A 24,379-nucleotide genomic window follows, 5' to 3' on the forward strand; every position below is an offset into this window, starting at 1 on the left:
TCACACACTTTTTGCATAATCTTATGTTCCAAAAATGAAAGAACGTTTGCCCTTTTTTTGCATAAGGATCAGAGTGTGAATTCCCTTTTGTTCATCTCCACAAAACCTGAAAACCAATATGCGCAGATTCTCTAATCCTCATTTCACACCTGAAGGGTGAAGAGGCTTGACAAAAAGAAGCCTCAGCGGCCAGCATCATGGCACTGTCTTGTGCTGCCATGGCAGGTCAGCACTTTCAGAGCTCTCTTTGTGACTTCTGCTCCATCCACAGGTGTCATTTCTGAGACATGCTGGGTAGTGCGACATGGAGATGGTGCCATGGAAAGTGATCTTTGTTCAGGCTGTCTGATGATTTGAGAAATGGCACTGATAAGGTTCCTGAATAATTGCATCTTCCCTCTCTCTATGAATACAAAATTCTGTACTGGCAGTCAGAGTGCAGGATTATGCAGCTGAGGTTTGAAAAAAGTGCGAATCAGTAAGTGGTCAAGAGTATGAAATATTGCCTGTCCTTAAGGAGAGTCATGCTCAGTACTTTCCTCACTTTCCTCTCTCTTCTTTCCCTGGCAAGATATAATTCTAGGAAAGGGCTTTTAATTTTTTTCTAAATATATAGCTATAAAAGCAGTGTTACTCAATGTTATGACTGCGCTGCAGGTTGTAGGTTGTCCTGTATCTGCTAAATCATAAAGAGTTTATAGGAACTAATAATACTGACAGCTTTGGGGGCTCTTCTTCACCTGAAAAGAGGGTCATTAAAGGGCCTAAAAGACAAGTGTGTATTCTAGATCACAAACTAATTGTGTTTGCTGTCTACTGCCATCTTCAGTTTTTACATAGATGGGTCTTCTAAAGCAACACTTACAACTAACATCTACTGTCAACTCACCAGTAGAGAAAAGATGCAGGTCATGGAATATATGCCAAACTAGAAGGTACATCTGAGCAACACTGTGGTGGAAACAGCTTGTACCTTGTCTCCATCAGCTTCTTACAATGAGATAAGTAAAACACCTTCAGTACTTCTCTAAAACCATGTCTTGTTTGGTATTGAAGACAAAGCCTTTTACTAAAGGCTTATACTACTAATACCAGTAATTTAGTTATTCTGCCTACTTACTGACAAAAGTAGAAATAACATGTTCCTCCACCCCGTGCCTTGCTTCATGCAATAAATGGCATAGGAAAGAGCGTAAGTGCAAATACAAAGACTATACCTATTTCTGACACATTCAATATTGTTTGCCCACACCTTGTACAAACCAAATGGGTCCGCTTACAAACTTCCCTCTTTACAAATAGCTGTGGCTCTACCACACACGGTATTCTCTTCCCTGGCTAGCTGTCCCTGCCCTCCCACTCCTCATAGCTTCTTCCAAATAAGAGGCATCCATGGGGATCAGGAGATGGGGAAGGGGAAGAAGGAGCAGGCAGTTACAAAGGCAGCAGCAGGTAAAGCTCAGCAATGCTCTGCAGAGTGATGTCCCCCCACTACTGCCAATACCACAGTTCTGCCACTACACCTCTGAAAAGATCAATTTATAGAAAAGTGTAGCAGGAAAAAATTGACTCAGTCCCTTTCCTTTTTAGCTTGACTTGCTAAAAAAACCTAGGCTAATGTGGTTTAACACCATCTGTCTGTTTTTCCCTTCTTCTCTAGATAATTTTGTCAAATTTGAAAAAAGAACCCAGAGTTTTCAAACATAAGAAAGCTCCTACCAATTTTCTGTGAAATAGATGGCTGTGGACAAGAGAAAGATCATGTAAGTGCCCTCTTTGCCTGTCTCCTTCAGGGAAAAGGCTGTAGTGCAAGTTCCTATGTTATGACAAAAGCCTGTTCACACAGAATTCCCCAGCCATGAAGAAATCACACATGCCCCAGCCACGTGGAAAGCTCTGAGCAGAGCTCAGGCAGCCATGAAACACAAACATTTAGGAAATAAGGCCTCGCTGTTTCTGGCACTCGGGGAACTCCTGGCTCAGACACTGTCTGACAGGTCCTGCGTGTTTTAAGATGCATCGTTTAATATAAATAATAACAGAAACATCAGAAAACATAAAATATATAAAGGAAGCTGTTTCAGCTGAAGAGATGCCACCAGATCAAACTTCTACTTTTGGCTGCCAGTTACAGGAATAAAGTTGTCAGCAGCACATCAGCTGTCGGGATCAGAGCTCAGTGGTGAGAATGCAGACACGATGCCAGAGGCTGTCTCAGTTTCATCACTGTGCTTACATGAGAGATGGAGGGACCCACCTCCTCCAGTGGTAAATGGCACCACCAGTGGCAACTACCTAGATATTTTTATTCATAAACTTCAGCAAGCATCAAAGTTAGGATGGATCAAGGGAAATACTTTTCCAAAGAATGAAGATGTTTTAGACAGATCAGTAATAGAGTGGCTCCCTGCAGGTATTCAGAGGTATCTCCATCTGCTTGTGACAGAACATCATGCAGCAGAACAAACAGGCAGAAACAACAAATGGCAGGACAGGATTCCTGTGAGGAAATCTGGTTTCTGCTTTTCTCCTGAAAATGGCAGAATAACATCACAGATTTACCTGGAGTTTACACTTAATGTAAAAGAGAGCTGAATTTATCTATGCGTTATCTGGCTGAGTGGTCTTGTCTTCACTAGCTAATATCTGGCAATTATGTGTGGATGTGACAGTTGTAAGCTTAACGCAAGTAGGCGGTAGCATCTGAGGTTTAACAGTAGGCTTTTCTTCTCTGCTTGACCCGATGACACATGCAAAAAGCTAAAACCTGCCAGGTCCACGTTAGGATTTGAATGAATTATGTGGGTGGAATCTGAATATCTTGCTTTGAAGAGCTACGGGTTGAGAGAAGCAGTAAAAACACCATAGAAGCATGCAGAATAGCCAGTGAAGAACATTAAAAACACGAAAGATACACTTGTAGTAAGGCCTGGAGAAAAAGCAGACTGAGCTTTTAAGTAGAGCACTAACTGAGGAAAGGTTTAGAATACTGAGATGGGAGAACGTTTCACTTTCTGTTGTGTGGAGGAACATGAGACATTATACTGATTCTTTGAAAAATATATAGCATCAAAAATACATTAATTGATCTTCACTTTCCCTTCCTAAAGGAAATGCTCAAAGCTCAGATTACTAATCAAAATGGGTGATACTACATTCATGCAGTACAAAATTTTATTTAAAATCTTTAGGTGCTACTAGAAAATCCATGCTCTGGATATAACATACTTCTGAAAGTAAGGCAATATGCAGACTAGGGTGAAAAGGGCAGACCTGCAGCAGCCTATATATAGATCAGTTTAAGCTGCTATAAAATTCACTCTTGGCCTTGGGAGTGCCAAACTGTGGTATAGAGTGGTGCAAAACCATTTCTAAATGACAAGCCTAGGATGAACTTCTGTCTATGGGCAAGTGCTCACAGGAGAGCTCCTGCCTCCTGTCATGGCTTTTACACAGTCAGACATAAAGAAGAGCCTGAGGCATATAGCTCTGAGGCCTGCGGATGTACTGGCTCTTCTGGCTCAGGAGGTGTAAGTAGGCCAAGTGAGGTGGAGAACATGGAGCCAGCCACATAGCCATGGCTATAGCAATGCAGCTGCCATCCCTCCTGGTTTGGAGGTGCTCCAGCCAAGTCTGAGATCCCTTTGTGTTCCCCCAAATATTCACTATCTACACTAAAATATATATATTTATCTATCTAATTAGAACAAGCAGTCCAGGAAAAAGTCCTTTTCTGCAGGTAGAAGGCTCAAGGCCTTTGGAAGGAGATGGCAACACAGTCTGCATATGCAATTACAGAATGTCATTATTGCGAAGTGAGGTCAGGCCCTTACTCAGGCATTAGCACTACCATTTGCTCACAAAAAAGCCTCAGCTTAGTGGAGGGGTATTTTCACCCTAGGACAGAGGCTGTCTGGAAGCTACAGACTAAAATCTAAGGAAGAATTCACTTAGAATGGTGATGACTTTTCTGTGAAGTTTTCTAAGGAGCTGAAAGTCCTCCTCTCTTCCCTTCTGCGGTATCAGTGCTCAGCAGGTAAGACAAGCTCCTCTGTAGTGCAGTGGAAATGACCATGGAGTGGTTCTGGTTACTGTAGTACTAAGAACAAGCACATATAGGTGCCAGAGTAGATACACTCTAGCGTGGCTGCTGAATGGAGCTTTACTGCAGAAACAGTAAGTCAGGTTTGGTCTTGTAGTGCAGCTGCTCATAGCTGGGCTTGGCTAACCCTGGTTCTCAGATGTAGGTGTCATCAACCACGTCAATTAAGAACACAGCCTTAGCAACCAAGAAAACTGCTTTTCACTGCTGAGAAACTTAAGTTTCATTTGAGATTTCTGCCACAGGAAGTTGCCTGCCTGCAGTTTTTGACAACGGTGTTTGAAATAAGAGCTTAGGTGCAGGATTTAAAATAAATAAAATCTGAGCATAATCTAACCTTTTATCATTGATCGCCCTTTCTAATATGAAAGCAATCAAGTCATAGAAGTCTCCTTTCACTTGTTAAAGGAAAGAAGAAAATAAGATGTTGTGCACTTTCTGTATTAAAGCTCCTTTCATTCTCTGAGGAGCAATGCAGAACTATCCCAGCCTGAGGCAGTTCAGTCCTGTTTGAAGGAACAGCAGTTAAAATCACAGCTTGGTCCCAAACTGGCTGTTAAATATTGTCTCTAACAGCTCTGCTTCCTGTCACTGCTGCTGTCTCTCCTAGGAAACATTTTGGCTGTGCACGGCTCAGTGGGCAATTGCTTCTCCACCTCTGTGAGGTTTTCCAGAAACCCAGAGGTCCCAGGCGCTGTGCACAATGAAGACTATTTTTGCTAGCTCTTGGTCCTGCCTTCACTTTCTCTAGCCCTCGAAGTCATTGTTGAGAAGTTTACTCTTGAAGAGATGAATAGGGAGGTCTTTTTAAATTTTCATTTCAAATATGTCATACATACCATTTTTTCGAAGTTTACTAGATTGTCAGTGAATGTCTTGTTTCCCTCATGAGTAAACGTCATGTCTGTATAGAAATAAAAGCCACATACTGAATCATGGCCATACAAAACAGCAGAACATTTTATCTATCCCTTACAAAAATCAAAGCAGCTATAAAAGTAAAACATTTAGTTTTTAATTTGCAGCATTTCTGAGACTAGAAAAATTGAGGTATGATATTCAGATGTACCAAAGCAGTTTTTCTTGTCTCTGTGTCATGCTTTTCACAATGGAAAAAGATCACACCTCACACCGAGACTGATTTTTGCTTTTTCTTGCTGCTATTCTTATTCTTCAAATATTTGACAAATAGCTTTCAAGTTAAGAATTCTGGTAACATCCAAGCTTACCTTTTATAAGTAGTGGCATGAAAGGAATTATTGGAGGGTCCAATTTAGCTACAGTTAGTCTATAGGCCCTATGGTTTCTTGATGGATCCTTACGAAAAAAAAGAGAAATCAAATAATTACTAACATGTATTATTATATATATTGACACACTGTATGCATTCATTTAGATGCCATGGCATTTATTAAAATAATTATTTTCTCCTGTGGCTTTAAAAGTGCATCTGCAAACTAAGACACCTTTTATCATTCTCCCATACAGCTTACATGACGAGAATGCAGCTGCTAAACACAAACATTTTTCATGCCAAATAGCAAGGTAAGATATGATTACAAAAAAATTGTACATAAAAGGAACCACACATTTTTCCTCCCTCCTTGCAGCTGCAGATCCAGTTTTGCATATGTTGTAATACTAAAATGTATTGCCTGGAAAGATCCAGGCTGGAAAATACAATTTCCCATATGTACTATCGGAAAACATGTGATAAAGCTTTTCTGAGTTCCCAGATTAATTTTGAGTGGTACATAAGTTCTCTCAGAGTAGGTTCCTAAGAGTATAATTTATTAGTCATACATACTTGTTTTAGCAGCTCTAAAATGGGATCATAAACTTCTTAAAGTCAAACAAGGACATATAAAATGTTCTGAATCAAGGAATTCAAATCAGTTACTCAGAAACTGAATTAGCTCAGATTGTGCATAGAATAAGGGATCTATTGCTATTCACCATTAAGCTTTCAAACTCTGCATAGATCTTCTTGAACTTGCTTGGAAGTTTCTGTTAATAAAAACAAAAATAGCAAATCTTAATTAAATCCAATTTGTGTGGTAATTTTACTGTAAATGCTAGTTCCTTCTACAACGCCCTAAGTCAGGAAAGTGTTATTTTTTGCCAGATATGTCTAACAATGTGCTAATCTAAAATACAACATGTCTCCTAGCAACCAGATTATAAATAGAGACGGGACCAGCCATGAAACCTGGAATCTGATTTAAACCCCAACTTGAATTTACTCCTTTCGGATGTTGAGATGCAGGTTTTTGTTTGGCTCACATCGCAATCACTGAATTCAGAATGTAAGTGAAAGTTCAAGTCAATGGTTTCAGGACATTTCTGATTACAGTCTATCTGAAAATATAATTTACACACAGCTTGCATAGGGGTAGCTCAGCTTAATTATTCATACCTATGATGAACTGCCCTTGCAACATTCAAATCCATGCCTGGGCATTTCCAGGAGTTTTTTTTGTTCATGCTGATGAATCACCAACTATTGCTCAAATTCTTGATGTGCCCAGCAGCCAAGGGCCTCTACTGCTTTCTGGGGTATAAATTAATAAATAGTTTTTCACAATACGTACACAAATAAATCATGGTCAGTTGATCATGCAGTGATTGGGATGAGATGGGCTTTACTAAATATTTTCTTCCCCCCTTATGTTATGTTATACATATTAAATAATTTTACTATAAAAACTATAAGATATGTTATAAATTAATTTCAGAGATCACAGTAATGTTTTATGCACACTCAGAATATGTCAGCTTTCTAGTTTTAATATGAAATTTCTCTATATTTGCTGATTAAATCAGACTACTACTGGCAGTGGGTAACATTAAAAATTAATAGAGACTTTACAGTGCACAAATGATTTTTTGCAATACTTTCTCCATTTGGAGTGTGTACCCTAGCAAGATATTTACCCTGTGCCACAGCAAGGGCCTAATTTTTAATGATGTGTGTGAACAACTGTGTGCCTAGTTTGCATATGCATGCAGATTAGGTATTTGTGAAATAAGTGGTATAATTGGACATTTGCACCTGCAAATATCTAATTTGTGCATGCAACTAATGTAAATGCATGACAATATAGCAAAAATCAGGTCTTGACTTTTTTTTTAAATATATTCTGTATATATATCTGGCTAAAAATTAAGCTGCAGAGATTCTCTTTATAAACCAACTGCCCTACAGAACCAGACTGTCATAACATTTCCCTGAACTCAAGTTCATACCCCACACGTACAAATGATCTGTGCCTCTCCAGCTCAGACCCTGTGCCCATTTCAGATTGCTGTATGTAGTATATACATTCAATTCCCTCTTCTCTCTTCATACTACTCCTGTACTGTCTCAGCTCTCCCAACTATTCCTCTCAGTAGTCACAAATGAAGGGTCATTATTTTGAGAAACTGATCTGCAAATCTTTGCCTTTAGCACCAATTGTATATACCACTTGCAACATGTACTTTTGAAAATCGGACTGGTGTCTTCTCAGATGTGTTAGTCTGATCTCATATTTCAGAGCACTTTTTAAAAGGGGTTCAAATTTTGGTCTCAGTTGCATCAATGACCTTAGTCATGCTATTTCGAATTTCTAATGAACAAAATACATGCACATTCAAATCTGCACTGCTTTTGACAACCAGTATGTTCTTAGTGGTTACATGTGCTTACCACCTCACCCTGCTGGACATTGCAGCCTTTTCATATACTCACATACAAAAGAGCAAAGCCACAGAAAACGGTGGAAGCTCTGAGAATGAAGACCAGACTGATAGTAAGCAGGGGAATGCATGTCAGAGAGAAAACCAGAACTAGTTAGGACAAACCCACATTTTAATAGGGCAACAGAGTCCATATGGAGATCAGAAAATAATATGTATAAACAGAGGATGGATTTTAGAGAAGTGTCTATACAGTAATCTCACTAAATGATCAGTAAAGTCAAACAGAGGATGGGCTGATGTAAGAGGTTAACTGGCTAACTCATTCTGTTGGGCAGTTTAGCTCATCAACAGAAGCTGCTGTTGTTACTTTCATTAACTGCTTATGAGTATTCAACACATCTATGGGTACACTGCCTTACTAATAAAAATTGTCAGCCTTAGCTAAAGGCTTCTGCTCAGGAGCTGAATCAGTAGATCTAATGTTATCAATAATAAAGGCCCAAGTCATGTTTTTGCTAACTAAAAGCACAAATCCCAGTCAAACTTCTTGGAATTGGATTTTAGCTAAGACTTACCTCCCATGTTAACGAGAGACGGCTCACAGCAACATTACTCAGTCCCATAATAATAGCGAAAAAGGAATTCAGATTTTTGTATTCTTTACAGCTGAAACACAAAGGGCCAGGTTTTAATTTTTATGTATCAGGGCAGAAGTACACACGACATCCTGAAGAGACCCGAACCTAGGCATCTAGCATAGATGTGACTGAATTTGGGCAGCCCTGGCCAGCATGCCTGTGGCACACCACTTCACCAATGTGTGAGTAATTCACCACACTCTGGAGGCTCCTTTCCCCTCCCTCCTAAAATGACCTCCTACTTCCACTTCACTGCATGCCAGCTTCTGCAAGGACATTAAAGGAGTCTTTGAAGTTCCTCCCCACCCAGAAACACAGTCCTGAAGCTGGGCTCAATTTAGTCCCAGAGAATACCAGAAACAGTGGAAGCAACTGGTTTACAACCTCATTTGCTGCAGAACTTGCTGACAGCTTCTGAACAGCTACTGAATGCTGGAAGCTGTCCTTAGACAATCTTCATCGCAGTTTACAGGGGCACTGAGTCTTTTTAAAGGGAGAAGACCAGCTGACTAGACGTGCCTGTGTGCCAGTGACGTCTCTTGCTGTATATGATTTCTAACCAGTACTTGTAGATTCTGAAATTCTTTAAGATGTTTCAAGCAAAGAATTGCCATTTGTTACGAGCATCATTAAAGAGGTCCTGGGCACTAGGAGCTCTAGGTCACACTAAAACCCTAATGCAAAGGAGAACTTTTGTTATCAGTCAGGGAAAAACTGGAACATGTAACTGAGTATTATGGAAGATCCAATGCAGGAGTAAACATAATCTGACAGGAACAGCCCACACAGCTGCTCAGCTAGGACTGCATCAGGTGGCTCATTGCCTCAATGGGAAGGGAAGAGAGAGAAAAAAGCCTGTATCTCGTAAATCTGTGTCTCACTAGGTTCTTGCAAATAATTTGCTATTTTTCACAACTGATTTGCCAAAATCTGATTTCAGCACCTCAGTATCTGCCTCTTTTGCTGCTTACCAAGAAAACTTTCACAAGATTCAAGCTATGATTCTCAGATAGGTTTTTTTATTCACCGCTGAAGCTCTTAGCTCCTCCAAGGTATCCTCAGTTCCAGAAGAAATTAGTGCAATCATCACATCCTACTGTCCAACTCCATAACTGCCACATCACCCTATTGTTATTCTGTTCTTTCTGTCCCTCCATTTCACCAGACTCGAGGTACTGAGTGGGTGAGTCCTTTAGATCTGGGCCTCACTTGTGTCTTCACTGTGTGAATGCATGAAAAAACAATCTCTCCCATCTGATGGTCTGTCTGTTGGAGACTGCTGCCCCCTCAGATCTTCTGGCAGAGCTGCTTATACAAATTCTCCCACATCAGATTAAGGATAGTGAGCAAGGTTAGCAAAGATAAGCTGAAATGCTAAAGCCACCCCAACTTACTCTGACTACAGCAGGTCAGGGAGTGCCTTGCTAGTGGATCTGAGGGGAGATAAGCATGAAAAGCAGCCAGGATAGGCTGTCAGTGATAACCTCTTCCCCAGGCACAACTAAATCCAGAAAGGGGCATCTGTCCACAGCCTGTGACATTGAGAATAAATTGTGGCATGGTAAAAATAATTAGTACCACACAGCAGTAGTGCTCAAACATAGTAGGCAGCTGCAAATGTACCCGCAATATGCAATCTGAATCTATCTTTCATCTAAAAAGGAAAAGTTTTGCCAAATACCCTGTTAAGTAATGTAATTTGACAAATTCCCTGTTAAAATCCATCTAGATGTATGACATTTTACACCAAATATTCTGTAAATTCTACAGGCTCTAGACTAAATAGCTCAGTTCCAGATAGAGGACCACCGTAAGGCAGTAGAAATAGTGCTGCATGGCCCCACTGCATATATGCTGCATGTAAAAAGTCAGAAAGTGGGTCCTCCAAAGCACCAGTGTGCTCAGAGCAGAGGGCCCTCTGCCTCCCAGAATGGACAGTATTGGAAAAATCTTCCTGTTAGTATGAGTTGTGAACACACACATAGGCACACACTCTTGTCTCTAACATATATACAAACTGGGTTTGTGGATATCCATAAGAGTATGTGCAAGTACACCCTAGAAGGCCTTTCTAATACAATTAGTAAGGGAATTACTCACTGTAGGAAATACAGTTTGCTTCTCCCCTTTGTTTGAAAGTTTAATCCTACAATGGCTGGAGAAAAGAGATGAACCTGGTAACCTCTACATCCTTTCCCAGCAGATGCAGAGGCAACAACGGCTCCTGAAACTGAAAGCACATGTGCACAGCACTTGGAGCCAGCACTTGGCCTTGCGCTTGGCTGCACAGACAGGCAACACACATCACAGGGTGCGTGGGGTGGCAGACGCAAAATGATGTGCCTTCTGCAATGGTGTCTGAGCCCCCGGTTGCAGAATTGAAACAGGGTTCTCAGTTATCTTTGAAAATTGGTATGTGCAAGGCATCTCGTTACCACCAGTCATGCCTAAGATTAATAGCGCAGCACTGAGCTGTTCTCCCCGAACACTTTTCTAATGAGTCTAGCACTTCTAGGTAGGGTAAAGTTCTCATTAGGTCTCAAGGATCTTCACAAGGAAAACTTCCTCAAAGGTAGTGCTTCAAGGCCTGGGCCCACATCTTTTGATCCAATTCCTTGGCTTTTTCTCCCCTCTAACTTCGGTGCACTTTGTGTTTGTTTTACCGCATGCTGTAGCACCTGTTACCATGGCAGCACTGCACAGAGGGCAGCAGCCTGACAAAACTTCCCAGTGCCTTTCCAGCGGCTGCAATTAAACCTGCCCGCTTAGTTTGTACGGAGGAAAATCTTGTGTTTTGGATTTCTCTGCTTTTAGGAGACAAAGAGGACTCAGCAGAGCAGACTGCTTTTAGCTATTTATTTTTAGCATTGTAGTGATACCAGAAACATGGAAGTAAACAGGAGGTTGTCAAGCTGTTGTAAATAGCATAGGATTAAACCCATGACACTGAGGAACCCACAGGCTAGAGCGGTTTATTAAGGAGATATTTAACTGTAATTTTTAGGATACTTGATTTCAAGTGTTTATGGAAATTACTATTGTATCTTAATTTACCACATTGCAACATTTTCCCATTTCATGCCTCTGAGTTTAGAAAAGACCCCGACGTGTCTGTGTGTGGATGCCACTGCCCTCTCCTGGACACAGCCCGCCAGACCAGCAGCTTGCTTCCCAGTTTTGCTCTGCAGAATGAGATAATGGAATATGCGGTATATATATTTTTAGAAACTACAGAGGTAAATTCTGTCCTCTGTTCTGAATATAAACCTCATCCTGCACGCCCACCACTAGATTTTGAAAATCTTCGGCTTCGACCAACCGTAATCTGGCTGGAGGGCCCAAAGCAGTTCCCAGAAGGAAGTCGGTACTTTGCAGAATGGAGCCCTTCCCCGAGGAGGGAGGCATGCTGATGCAGTTTCGATGTGAACACTGATTTCAGCTATGTGGCATTATTAATTGGAAGGAGGGTGGCATCACAGCTGTAATAGTAACCTCTTCCTTCACACAACTACATTTAACAATGCAAAAAAGTTAAAACTCATGGTTTAACTGCAAGTGATAACTTCTTTTTTTGGTAAGACTGCCTAAAGGCCTCTAGTCACAATGCCCAAAGTCATAGACAAACACTTGAACAGACAGTTTCTCACTGCACACCTCAGCAAAATGTTCAGACGGCAATGAATGTGATAAATACACCACGAACTGGAAAGGAAGAGGGTAACAGTGATAAAAAACTGTAGCTATGCAGGCCAGGGGCATGCCCCTGCTCCCTGTGAAGTCAGCCTCAACCTTGCCCTTGAGTTCAGTGATAAGGAGTCAAGGCTGACATCTTTGGCATGAAGGCTCCAAAGAGTTTAAGTTTTAATATGAATAAAAGAAGACAGCAAGAATTGCCTGCTATTAAACATCAGACCCAGAAGTTAGTAACAAAAAAGGACATTCATATTGTTGCATTTTTAAACAAAAGTATTAGAAAAATATACCAAACAGACTGAAGGTAACATAAGCCTCATCATCTCCATACTACTTCTCTTTGCTCTCCCCTCCTGGTTTTCCCACCCGGGGCAATTTTGAGAACGGTTTTCCTGAACAGCACCAGAAATACTTCTGTTCTCAGGAAAATTAAGGCTCAGTTTTGTTAATATTTGCTGATTTGCATATTAATATTTGCTAATGCATGTAAGAGTAAATGAAGGATTCTCCTAATGAACGGAAATATATTTACTCACAAATTTTATGTGAAAACTTGGCCCTAAGAGATTGCAGATCAAGGAGCAATGGAGAGTAAGACAGGAAAGAAGAATACATATTAACAAGGTTCTATACAGTCCTATAAGGAAATGGAATGAATTACCAAATATAGAACATTTTAACCTCTACTGTGTGTGGCTGTCTGAAAATAAAAAAGAAAAATAACAACAAATTGACTATACTGAACCTCATTTCCAGCTCACACATGATTGCATACTTACTGGGCTGCTATCTTAATATACTTCTTTAACAGCTGAACACGCTTGCTGAGTTGAGAACAAAGACAAATCTCAGTGACCACCCAGAACTGAATTTCATTAAATCTTCTTAAAAACAAGTCCAGATTTGCTGTGGTCTTTTTAAAATTGTGCCTTCCAAAAGTGTGATAGATCAATTCCAGCTAGGAAAAAGAAAACAGTTTGGGATTTTTTTTTAGAAATCTCATGTTTTGGACAGAGGAAAGAGGCTAAGAATGACCAAGTATCTAGCCTGAAACCTGCTCTGCACTTTATGTTTATTGCTGTTCAGATCACAAAGATTCAGGTTGCAAATCCAGTAGACAATACCTGAGGCATACTAAAAGCGTAACCACAGACTATGTATAAATAGCTTAATACCTTAAAACATACAAAAGTAATTCAATACTTCAAGCACATGTTCAGAAGTTTAACTTTATTTTTGCATTTTGCCTATAAAATTAAGAATGCCTTATATTTTCAAAACTTGTAGGTGGCTTTATTGTAGTATTTTTGAAAATGAAGCTTAGAGAAAGTTTTGCAAATAATGCACAAACCTAAAATGTACAGCTAAACATTTTCTAACGGATTCTAATCTGCTGAATAGATAGATCCTCATACCTCATGCACACAGTTGAAGAGCTCCCAGTCATAAATTGTCATCTGATGTGCTAAGTCTTTGGAGCTCATCAGTTCGAATGTTCCCACTGTACCAGTAGATGGTCCTTCTTGTTCTGGTAATGGTGCCTACAAATGGAAAAATGGTAGAAAAATATTTTAGAAATACTAAATTGCACAATTGGTGCTTTTCTTCCATAATGTTTCTGATTATGTTTTTCAGTGTGACCACTTCCCTAAGCATGTTTCTAACAGTAAAACTGAAATTTGCTTTTAACCACAGGCTGGCATTAGGAAATGAGAAGCCCTGTGCAAAATCAGTAACCACTATGCACAGGATATTCAGGAAAATTCTGAAAGCTCTTCAGAGGCACTGTAAAGAAATAAAACAGACTGTTCTCAGTGTGTTATTTTTAGCATTGTTCTAAAATTTGAAGCCAGAAATAAATACTTCAATACATGTTGTGCTAACTAAAGCATGTCTGTTTGTTTAGGAGTGCAGGTCTTTCCGCAAAGCTTTTGTTATCAGTTTCCTTTTTCACATACACATATAACTAGGCCACAAAGCACAAGCCAAATACTTTTGCAAATTACTGATTCTAATGATGAGAATTATTACATCTGCCATACTTCAGAAATCTGCAGTGATTGCAAGATCTTCTGATCATTTATAAAATAAGCCTCATACTTTTGTCTTTGACAGTACAGGGATGCACTATTTGTGATTGCAAAACTCCTGGCTATGCTAATTAAAATTATATGCACACATTCTTATGAGAAAGAATCCTTTAAATCATTCAAGTAGAAAATATTTTTGAAAGACACTTCCACACCACCATATAAATGAAATGTGATCTACAGTTATAAATCTTATATTAAAGAGAGATTTAAACATGGTTTGAGATCAAGTCAGATTTGAAGTAGTCTGTTGTATATATTAGGGTCAAAGTGTTTGAACCAGCGCTGCTAAAATACTAACGAACAACTCTTGCAAATTCAAATGTGTTACATCAGTAAAGCTTCCTGTGAACCCACGTTTTAATTGCATTGTTTCCAGGAGAGGGCAGTAGAGTTCACTTACAAATTTCTTTCTCAATTTCTCATAGAGTCTTTGTTAGATAATTACAGAGCAGGGAGTTGTCAACAGGCTCCTTTCTGAGTACAAACTCAACAGAGTCGGCAAGATTAACAGACCATATTTACATACTGCAATATCGAAAATGAGCTTACTAAATGAATCCCCTTTTATATAAGGATATTGTATTACAAATAGAAAAAGGACTGACTGGATTAATACATCAAATCACTTTTTCAATAACACACTGTAGTAGGAGCTTTACTTCTGTATGAGTTCTTGCTTTGTACTCTAGGGAAAACTTGTCTTTCAAATATCACCATAATACAAACTAATTAAAAATTATTAAACTAAACCACAGGCATTATTACCTTAAAAGCTCCACCTAAAATTTTAAAAAAATAGCGTATATAAGCACAGTATTATCTGAAAAAAATCAGGACAGCCATCAATCTTACAACAGCCTGCAGATTCCTCTGAATTGGAATTTGCACAAACACAAAATTGCTTTAGTTTAAGACAGAGTATGAATTAAAACTACAGCAGTTTTGTGTAGAAAATCCTAATTTGTGGAAATCTGTGGAAAGAGAATTGCCCATCGACTGAAAGAGGGCTTTCTTCCCCTATTTGGAGACAAACACAACATAGCCGTTACCATAACAAACACATATTTTCCAAGGCTAGGAAAGAAGCACTTAGATGTAAACTCATTGCATATTTGAAAATTCATCTAACCCAGAACAATTTTCACATGGGAATTGCCAAGTGTACTGTGAATAAACGTACATGCACAGGCAGCAGCCAGAAACGGGAATGTGAAAGGAGTAAACTGCGAGGGAGGTAAGGTTGTAACATTATTCCATTTGTTTATACCTCCTTGAAAAAATGCAGCTGATAAGGGGATGTATTGTGTTACGCATGCTGAGAACCTTTTTAAAGGTGCTGAGTGTTCCTCCCTAATTCCTACTGAAGTCAGTCTAGTTGATGAAAACTAGCACATTGCAGCCCTGTATCTTAGAGCTCCCTGTAGCATTTCGAGTACTTGATCCATGGTAAATAGCACAGGGGAAAAGGCACAGAAGTCATGACAATTTGCTGCCAAAGGTATGTCTACACAGACAATGCAGAGCCATATAAAAGTACCCAGCATAGTTGTACTGACACAACACCCCTGCTTTAGAGTAGCATGCTCCATGAGGGTATCTACTTGGCAGGATTAATTAACCTTAGGGGAACACCAGAATTTAATAAACTGAACAAGAGGTATCTCTGCATGGAACTACAGTATGCTGGATGTGCATTCCCTGGTTACTAAATTGAAAGCAGCAGCAAAGCATAGATTTTACCATATCTATAAAAGAAATCAGGCATACATACTAAGTGGCTTGTTAAAAGCATATAGGAGGCTGAAGCAAGGCTAGGAGTAATAGAGTTCATGCTGCCATGACTTCGCAATGACATTTGTTTTTAATGAAATAAAAGGAACAAAAAGTACAGTCAAATCAAATTCTATAAAAGCAGACCCCATGGAGATTGTTAGAATTACTGCATGAACTCTAAGTACTTACGAACAATTCTACTTAAGAAAAAACAGACTTTCTACTAGGAATATTTTCTGTGATTCTACTTAGAATCATCTGAGATTTTGACAAAGTATTTTGTGGGCCTGAGAAATAAAAGATTTTAAGGAGTTTACTGTTGGAATCAAGTCTCCAGAATGCTTTAATTTCTAACATCTATCTTCAAGAATATATCCCTGTGGCCTTGAGGAGATAATTCTGTAATCAGGAGTTACTGCATGTCTTAGTGACAATATTCAGCTCTTCCTACATGCTCAGTGTGACACAGACAATACTGGGATCAAGTGCTGTCATGTGGATCAGATGGATTTCTGCTCTAGTTTAGGAAATTATAACATTACCTCTTTTTAATTTCAGGGCTCATCCCATAGCACTATGACAAGCCCTTTGTTGTGAATGTTTCCACTAGTTTTTACCTAAAGCACTGATAATGCAAAAAGGGCCAAACGTTCAAATAAACTGAAGAACTGAACTTTGTGAGAACTGCATACATACATACCAATGAATCGAACTGATCACGTGGGCAAGCAAACAGCCGTCCATTAACACTGAGAGTTGTAAACACTGAAACATCATGAGGTTTGAGCACAACCTTTTCTGTAAACATGAAACAAAAGATTGTTTATTATTATATATATGTAGAATTTACAGCAGGACTGATCCAACAGCTGCACAGATCACCCTTCTGGGAACAAATTTTGCACAGTAAACCAATGTCCAGGATACAAAATAGATGACAACAAGGTCGTCTTTATTGACAAAATGTGACAACAAGCTAGCCCAAACCAGTCTCCTACAGAACTGGCATACAGGACTAGAATCCCAGCCCCAAACTGTACAGACAGGTCAAGAACCTGTGCTGCCATCTCTAGAAACTACCTGCAAAAATTCAGCAATAATTAGGGACTCCATTCTTCTCCGAGCTGTAAGCATTTGGAGAGCTGTTCTTAATAGAAATTGCCTTGGAAGACAGTAACTGCATAAGGAGGTGATGAAATGCAACTGTATTCAAATCTCATTACAGCAGTTCAAAAAGACCATCACATCACAGGTAAAGAAAAGATAATGAAGTAACTTACAAAACAGTCTCTTCCAGCATGCGCTGTCTGTCAGCAAATATGACAATAAAAAATTGCTGCAACTGCAAAAAGCAGAGCCGCCTGGTGTCAATTCTCAGGAAGTGAGCTGGTTTTGGCAGGCATCACTGTTTGCAGAAATGCCTTCCAGCACAGCTCTCATTAGCTCTGTGTGTGTCCACACAGACTCTACCAGTGCACTTCAGCAACGCCAGTTCTCCAGCAGAATTCACCTTGCAGTTACTCTCCCATTTCCACAGCCTATAGTGGGGGGCTGACTCCTGACCCTTTGTGAACACTAGGTCAGTGGGCTTGGCACAAAGTTGCTCAGTAGTGGTTTGCATGGACAGAGTGGCCAGAATGGTAGTGACCACTACTGGAATGTTTGCACTGCAGTTGTTTTCTTCTATTGCTGATTCATATGTCTAGCCTGACATTATCCATGCTTACCTCCTATTTCTGTTGTTAAAAAACTCTTACAAGTCTTACAGTGAAGGAAACTTGGGGTAGCTCTGCTCTGTAACATGCAGATACACAAGCTTCTCTATTTCTCCTGTCTCCCATGTGAGCTCCAGTCTGCGCCTGCAGTAGGAAAAGGACTTTCCTCTAAGACAGAACCTGTGTACCAGCCGAACATGCACATGGATATAAAAGCCTTGACTGAATTAGTCTTTCAATCCCTCCCAACATTCTGCTTCACTGTAAGTGAGAAGCGTTTAAGATGATGCAAATACAGTACCTCCTCCTGAGCTCATCTTTACTATGATGAGGCCTTCTCCAGAACCCAGCTTATCTGCTACTGCACTGATCACTTCCTTCACAGAGGAAGACACCGGCACCCGGATAGTGGTATAGGTTTGGTCTATGCAGTACACCTTAAACAGAACTAAAGAAAAAAAGATTGTGCTGTGTATGCCACATGTAACAACCACAGAGACTTTACTGTACAAATTACTTTCACTTCAGTAACCACTCCTCACAAATGAAACAAATAAAGCAACAATAAATCACTACAGTTTTGATAGCCTCCCATTCTTCAGATGTTCTACAATTCCTAGTACAGAAATCTCTGATTTCCCAGAGCTTTTAGTAAACCACAAAGTACTAGTGTTTCAGTATTGCTACATTATTTATGGATGCCAATTTAATCTGGCACCTTGTTATGTTCCAGACATAATATTTTAAATCAACACTTCTTTTCAAGAGTCAGGAAAACTGGCCGCAAACTCTCTTAATTACAGGAAAATAATTTTCATATTTACAAAATAGATTTGAAAATAGTTTTGGTTACAATCAGAACTTAAATCAAACTGTACTGCAACCTGTTTTTTACAAGCGAGTATATAATTGCTGAATCAAGAATATTGTAGATGATGAAGAAAAATACCCTAATAATATGAATACACTTGAGTGTACAGTACAAATTGGCTCACAGAGTAATACATGAATCCAGGCCTCTGGCTGCCTAGAAATCAATATGATAGTATATTAGCCTGCAAAAAGCAAGGCAGCCCAAAGTGACATGAATTTAAGACAGAAGGAGTTAGCAAAACACTCCTTCGGCTCAGCTGTCAAGCCAAGCCAAGCAGCCCCTGGGGTTATAGCTGTCCATGGATTTTCCATGTTCAGTGTGCTGCCTGCCCTATGAATAAGAAAGGTGCAGCCATATGAAGGGGGCAGTTACTGCCTATCCACACAGACACAAGAAGTAGTACTTCCTTGACAGCAGCAACTGTTTTGCTCTTTATTGACCTAGAAGAAACACTGATACGGACAACAGAAGCTGCATGCCTGGCAGGAAGTCTGCTGTTCATATGCAGTTACTTCCAGCTTTTGAAATGGCTCTTCTGTTGGTTTGATTTATGCCACCAGCTTTCTCAGTTATATGACCTTGCGTTTTGTTCCCTTATTTTTACTGTTGTTCACTAGCAAGGGCTATCCTTTAATATCAAACACCTTCAAGCAGAAGCTATTTTCTGTGATGAAGATGCACCAAAACAACCATTGAGAGACTGGCCCTAGCAGCTGCAATGAAATCCTCAGGTTTATGAGCTTTAAGGGGCATGTATCTTTGTTTACAATGAACAGATCTCATCAGCAGAGCTCAGGATTTTTAACCTGCCTGAAGTAAAGGACAATATGAAAAGCCAGTACAACTGAAAATGATATTCTGATACACTGCTGTAAATTTTACCTTAATCTCTTCAGAGAATCAAACAATAGCAATACGGCAAACCAGCAGATTTTGTTTTCTAGGCTGTGTGCCACAGGGCAGAGATCCACGGCATGATTATCTGCTCCACTCCTATCTTGCAAAGGAACAGCTATACATGTTAGCTCAAACTATGTAGGGGAGACAGAGGCTCAAACATGACCTTCAGCACCCACTATTTATTGCACTGTCATTACCTGCATGGACACTGTCTGTACTGGTTCTTACCTGTTTTGTTCATTCCCTATTTTAAAGGTTTTTACATCTTCCTCTGAGGAAGCACAGTGTTTGATAACACAAGTAACTAAGGGAAAAGACCAGAAGCACTTCAAATCAATGATGGAGAATGTTGGGCTAGCAAAAGCAGTTTGCTTCAGGCCAGCTTCAAAACTGTAGGTACTTTTGTTTATTTTTAGACCATTTTTTTGAAAGAGACAAATTTACGGCAAATCTCAGTGGCTCAAGAAAACTTTGCAAAGAAGGAACTCACTTTCGTCGCTGCCCCTGATAGGCTGGCGTTTCTGTGTTCTGTCATCACTTGTGTTGAACAGCTGCAGGAGAACTTTGTGCTGAAAACGAATCATCAGGATTCATATTAATGCAAAAAGAAACATTATGGGGTAGACATGAACTACAATAGATCTCTTATCAATGGCACGAAAAAGAGTAGCAATGCAAAATTTGACATATTGTTAAAAGCTATTTCTCAATGTGTTGTTTTGGTATACCCGTGATTACTAAAGAGAAGATGCTTATGGATTTGTTGTGCTAAAGCTTTTACTTTAGAAGATGGACAAAAAAATTATCTTACCTTCTTTTGTGGTGCTTTAGGTTCTTCAGAACTATAAAAAGGTAAAGCATAGAATATATAATTAAATATTACCTGGAAGATTTTGTGTACAAAATCACATACAGTACATGGACCACCTGTCAAACTACAATATCAACATATTCATGTTTGCATATACAAAAAGACTAGATGATACCACAGTTAATCTATGACCAAGGCAGGGAAAATACTATACAAAGTCCATGTAAGCATGAAATAAGCATCCAGTTTAGTTTCAATGGTGTGTACATAATTTCTTATTCCTTCTGTCAACCTTTTAATGAGAGTTTGGTGTTTGCAAGAATGATGTGGAAAGAGAGGGCCATAGAAATTAATCCAAACAAGTTTGCATGGAAACATTCCATCTTGTATGACTGAGTGCCATTCACAGAATGGATTTTTAATAGATATAAGCAATAAATTTTCTTCATCTATTTACTGAGAAACAGGGAGGGGGGAAGAAAGAAGCAAAAACTGTGCTTACACTTGCTTTACAATTTTCTCTAGCTCTGGAAGTTGCTCCTTTAGTGCTGCAATCATTCTAGTATCATCTGATACAGATACATAAAATTCCTGTAAATGATACAGAATAGTCTTTAAATAACTATAGAGGTGAATGAGCAGTACTCCGGATAGAGGATTATGAGATGACATCTGATAGCTTAATGATTACAAAGAATGATAATCTGCATAGAGGAACACATGCTGGGCCCAACCCTCTATTACTTCTACTTGTTTATATCCAGCTGATTTAAAGCAAGAGTTACACATGCAGAAGGGAAGCCTGATGAGGCTCAATGTGTAACCACTGACTGCTTGTGCAAAAACTGCATTTTCAGATTATCAAGGATAAAGACTATAAAATTCACAAATAATCTGGCATGATAGTTCTTTTACCCACTGCTGTTGTAGTCCTTAGAGGTTCATTTGCTACTGAGTTGTTGACTCTCAGCTACTCCAGTCCTCTACAATATTACCCTCTTTTAAACCCTACTCAAACCTCTTCTTGCCGCACCTACATAAAACTGACCCAAAGAAGGATCTATGTGCTTGCAACTAGTTCTTTAACTTCTGGACTAATGAAAGACGTTATGTCTGTCTCCAAAGTTTGTCTATTATTAAAAGCTTTCCCATGCGGGCTTGCTACATGTCTGTTGTACTTAAGGCCCCTCTCTAATCCCCTCTGCTCTTATCTTAGATTCAGTTTTAAGCTCTTTGGGGCAAGAACTTCCATTCAGCCAGTAATATATGGGATTGTGTTCCATAAACACAATATATAATAATAATAATGGCAATCACAATGATTTAACATGACATTGGCAGTGCATCTTATCTTAGAAATACAAGGATATGGCACCTACCACAAAGACCTTACAACCAATGTCTGAGGTATTAAATGATTTTAAGGGATCAGAAGAGTTCTGAAGACAAAGATCTAAGGTCCAATAGCTGCAGTACAGCTTTAATTCAAATGGAAAGGATTTTTGGTTTTGTAGAGTGAGAACCCTCCAGCTCGTTCCTGGCACACCTCAGGCAGGCATAAACAGCCCCCCAGGTCAACCTGTAGAGCCTCTGAACTATTCACAAGAAAATATTTAAAAAAGCGAATTCATATATTGCTATAAAGCAATCTACCCATGCAGTGCTTTGAAAAGGGTCTGCAACTCCAGCAGATATTTTCAGAGGTCCAGAGGTTGACAATGGTTCAAGCACTGTTGTAGTGCCTATACTGTCTGCAGATAAAACCGAGAAAACAGAGTTATGAGTTTGCACTTTGAAATGACCTACTTCTCCTTAGTTCATAACAGAATTCTACAGACTGGGAACAGGCTTTCAGCTTATGTTGCTTGGTAGGTACTTTTCAGTACAATGATACAACGATTCTTTTATACCTCCAAAAAGGCCATTGCTGCTTCATCTTCTTGTAGAAAATCTCCATATAAAGCAGCCCACTGCAGAACCAGACGAATGACTCGCCTTTTATTGTTGAGGGCGTAATCCATTTTCTCCTGCTCTGTACCCTGGGAAGGCTGGGCATGATAGGTGCCACAGTGTCAAGGAAAACACTCAGTGATTGAAAATATCAAAACCAGTATGAATTCACAAACAACTGACTTCCAACAAACCATTTTCAGGGTATTCAAACATAACTTCCCAATGTATACTTTTGATTTCTGACTGCCGCTAGCATAAAGACTTGTGAACCTCTCACATTCATACTAAAAAGTAAGAAGACAGTGAATTCTCTAAAGAGCACAGGAATGATCACAATCCCACCACAGAGACGGTTGCTGTAGGGGAGCAGAACAGAAATGACACTTGGAACAATAGAGAAGAGCATTAACTGTAGAGACTGAAGAAGGATATTTCTCCTTGTTCTTCTTTGGTGACAGTTGAAAAAAAAGAAAAATGTCACTTTGTGTTTATTAAATTCCAGTCTTCCGTTTGTGAGGAAGGCTTACCAGAATGAACCACCAGTGGTATTCATTTTATTTTTAGAAGTTACTGTAACCCAAGGTGAACCTCAGTACCATTAGGGTAGGGGGACCTGGAAGTTTACAGCCTAGGCTGACTATAGAAACATGGGGTAAAATAATAAATTCTGTAGTAGCCTCATTTTACATTATGAGGGAATCAGAATTTTCCACTCTATCAAATAATGTGTATTTGGGACACAATACTTTATGATAGTTATTTTGTGATAAACAATAAGAAAAAATGGGAAACATTTTTCATTATGAAGTGTCAACATTACAAAAATATGCAAATAGCAAAAAGGCCAAAAGTAACATTTATTGAAAGGAAGAAACCAAGAAAAAAGTAAAGGCACAATGGGCAATAAACTGAGATAATTTCAGCCTTTAACCTATGTGAAAATGAAGAATAATCCCCAGCAGAAACAGGATATGACAATTCGTGTGCGTGCTTCTCACTGATCAGAGGTTAACAATATATATTTAAACTGTTTCCCAATATACTGATGGCTGAATGTGAAGTAAACACAGAATGAGTACAGTTACATCTTCAACTTTTCTTCCCGGATACCAAAATTCTGATTCTGGATTGTCATGAATAATACTATTCCCAATTATATAGCAACTTTTAATATTAAAATACTGGCATTCTTTCACTCACAGCAAAGTCCAGCACCCTTTCAAGGTGCACTTTCAGTTGCTCTAACAAGAGATTTTAAAATATTAATTAGAAAATTAAAATATTAATTAGAAATCAAAATTATCTAAATATTTATTTTAAGCTTCGTATTTAGAAGCATTTCTCTAATAAATACTAATAAAACATAATGGGAAAAAGTATCTATTAACTCACACTTTCTAAATGATCCTCCTGCCCAAAACCCCTGCAGAGATTTGACATGCTACCAGGGTTACCGGGGTGCTCATTTGACTGACAAACTTTTAGAAATCTGCATTTTAATTTCATTCAGAAAGGTTTAAAATTATTAGAGAACTAAACAGGTCAGTATATTTATGGGAGTAAATAAGTGAAAGGGTCATAAGAAGTAAATAATATATTGTAGGCTATGTGCTCTAATGTCTCGGGGAGCAAGTTTAATATTCTACTGAGTCATTTTTCTCATCCCATTTTTACCTTTCAAACACTGTAATTATTTCATGTATTTTTACTTTCTTATTAACTGACCACAGGCACTGGTAATTTTTCTGTATTTTTACTGCTCATTTATATTAATTGCTCTTTTATTAACATTATCACAGGGAAAGTCAATGAAGGGTTCTCCCATTTTTACGGGACCTACAGGATGCAGTTTCACTGCAGACTGCAATCAGAAGTAAAATATCATGTATACTTGCAACAAGTGTCAGATAATTGTAAAATATTTATCAACACCAGCATGGTTAGAGTTCAATATATATATTTCTAATTATGTCTAGCATATGCTAGGAAATGGAAGCAATTCTGAAGTCTGTTCTTCCCTGTGTGGGAACACTTAACCAAATCAGGAGCTGTGCAAAATCAGCACCCATTACTACAGTAGAATGCAAACTATTTTGCTGGCTTGATGGTAAAGGAGGTTCACAAAACATTCATATGGAAACATGCT

The 24,379-nt window shown here is 39.1% G+C and overlaps 1 protein-coding gene across 7 annotated transcripts in view; it reads right to left on the reverse strand.

Moving 5' to 3' along the window:
* The window catches only part of RAPGEF4 (Rap guanine nucleotide exchange factor 4), a 161,279-nt gene that overhangs the window by 6,214 nt on the left and 130,686 nt on the right, over positions 1-24,379 (reverse strand). For 6 of the 7 annotated variants that reach the window (XM_052792496.1, XM_052792498.1, XM_052792499.1 and 3 more), the window contains 12 exons: positions 22,191-22,341; positions 20,783-20,871; positions 20,281-20,311; positions 19,960-20,038; positions 17,997-18,143; positions 16,681-16,778; positions 13,530-13,655; positions 12,894-13,072; positions 8,359-8,449; positions 6,059-6,109; positions 5,332-5,419; positions 4,942-5,006 (listed from right to left, as the gene is read on the reverse strand). In XM_052792496.1, coding sequence (XP_052648456.1) covers positions 4,942-5,006; positions 5,332-5,419; positions 6,059-6,109; positions 8,359-8,449; positions 12,894-13,072; positions 13,530-13,655; positions 16,681-16,778; positions 17,997-18,143; positions 19,960-20,038; positions 20,281-20,311; positions 20,783-20,871; positions 22,191-22,341 — 1,195 coding nt within the window. The remainder of the gene's footprint in view (positions 1-4,941; positions 5,007-5,331; positions 5,420-6,058; positions 6,110-8,358; positions 8,450-12,893; positions 13,073-13,529; positions 13,656-16,680; positions 16,779-17,996; positions 18,144-19,959; positions 20,039-20,280; positions 20,312-20,782; positions 20,872-22,190; positions 22,342-24,379) is intronic. The other variant, XM_052792497.1, reaches the window with a different exon arrangement.

This window comes from Harpia harpyja, chromosome 7 (genome assembly GCF_026419915.1).
Source record: "Harpia harpyja isolate bHarHar1 chromosome 7, bHarHar1 primary haplotype, whole genome shotgun sequence".
NCBI lineage: Eukaryota > Metazoa > Chordata > Aves > Accipitriformes > Accipitridae > Harpia > Harpia harpyja.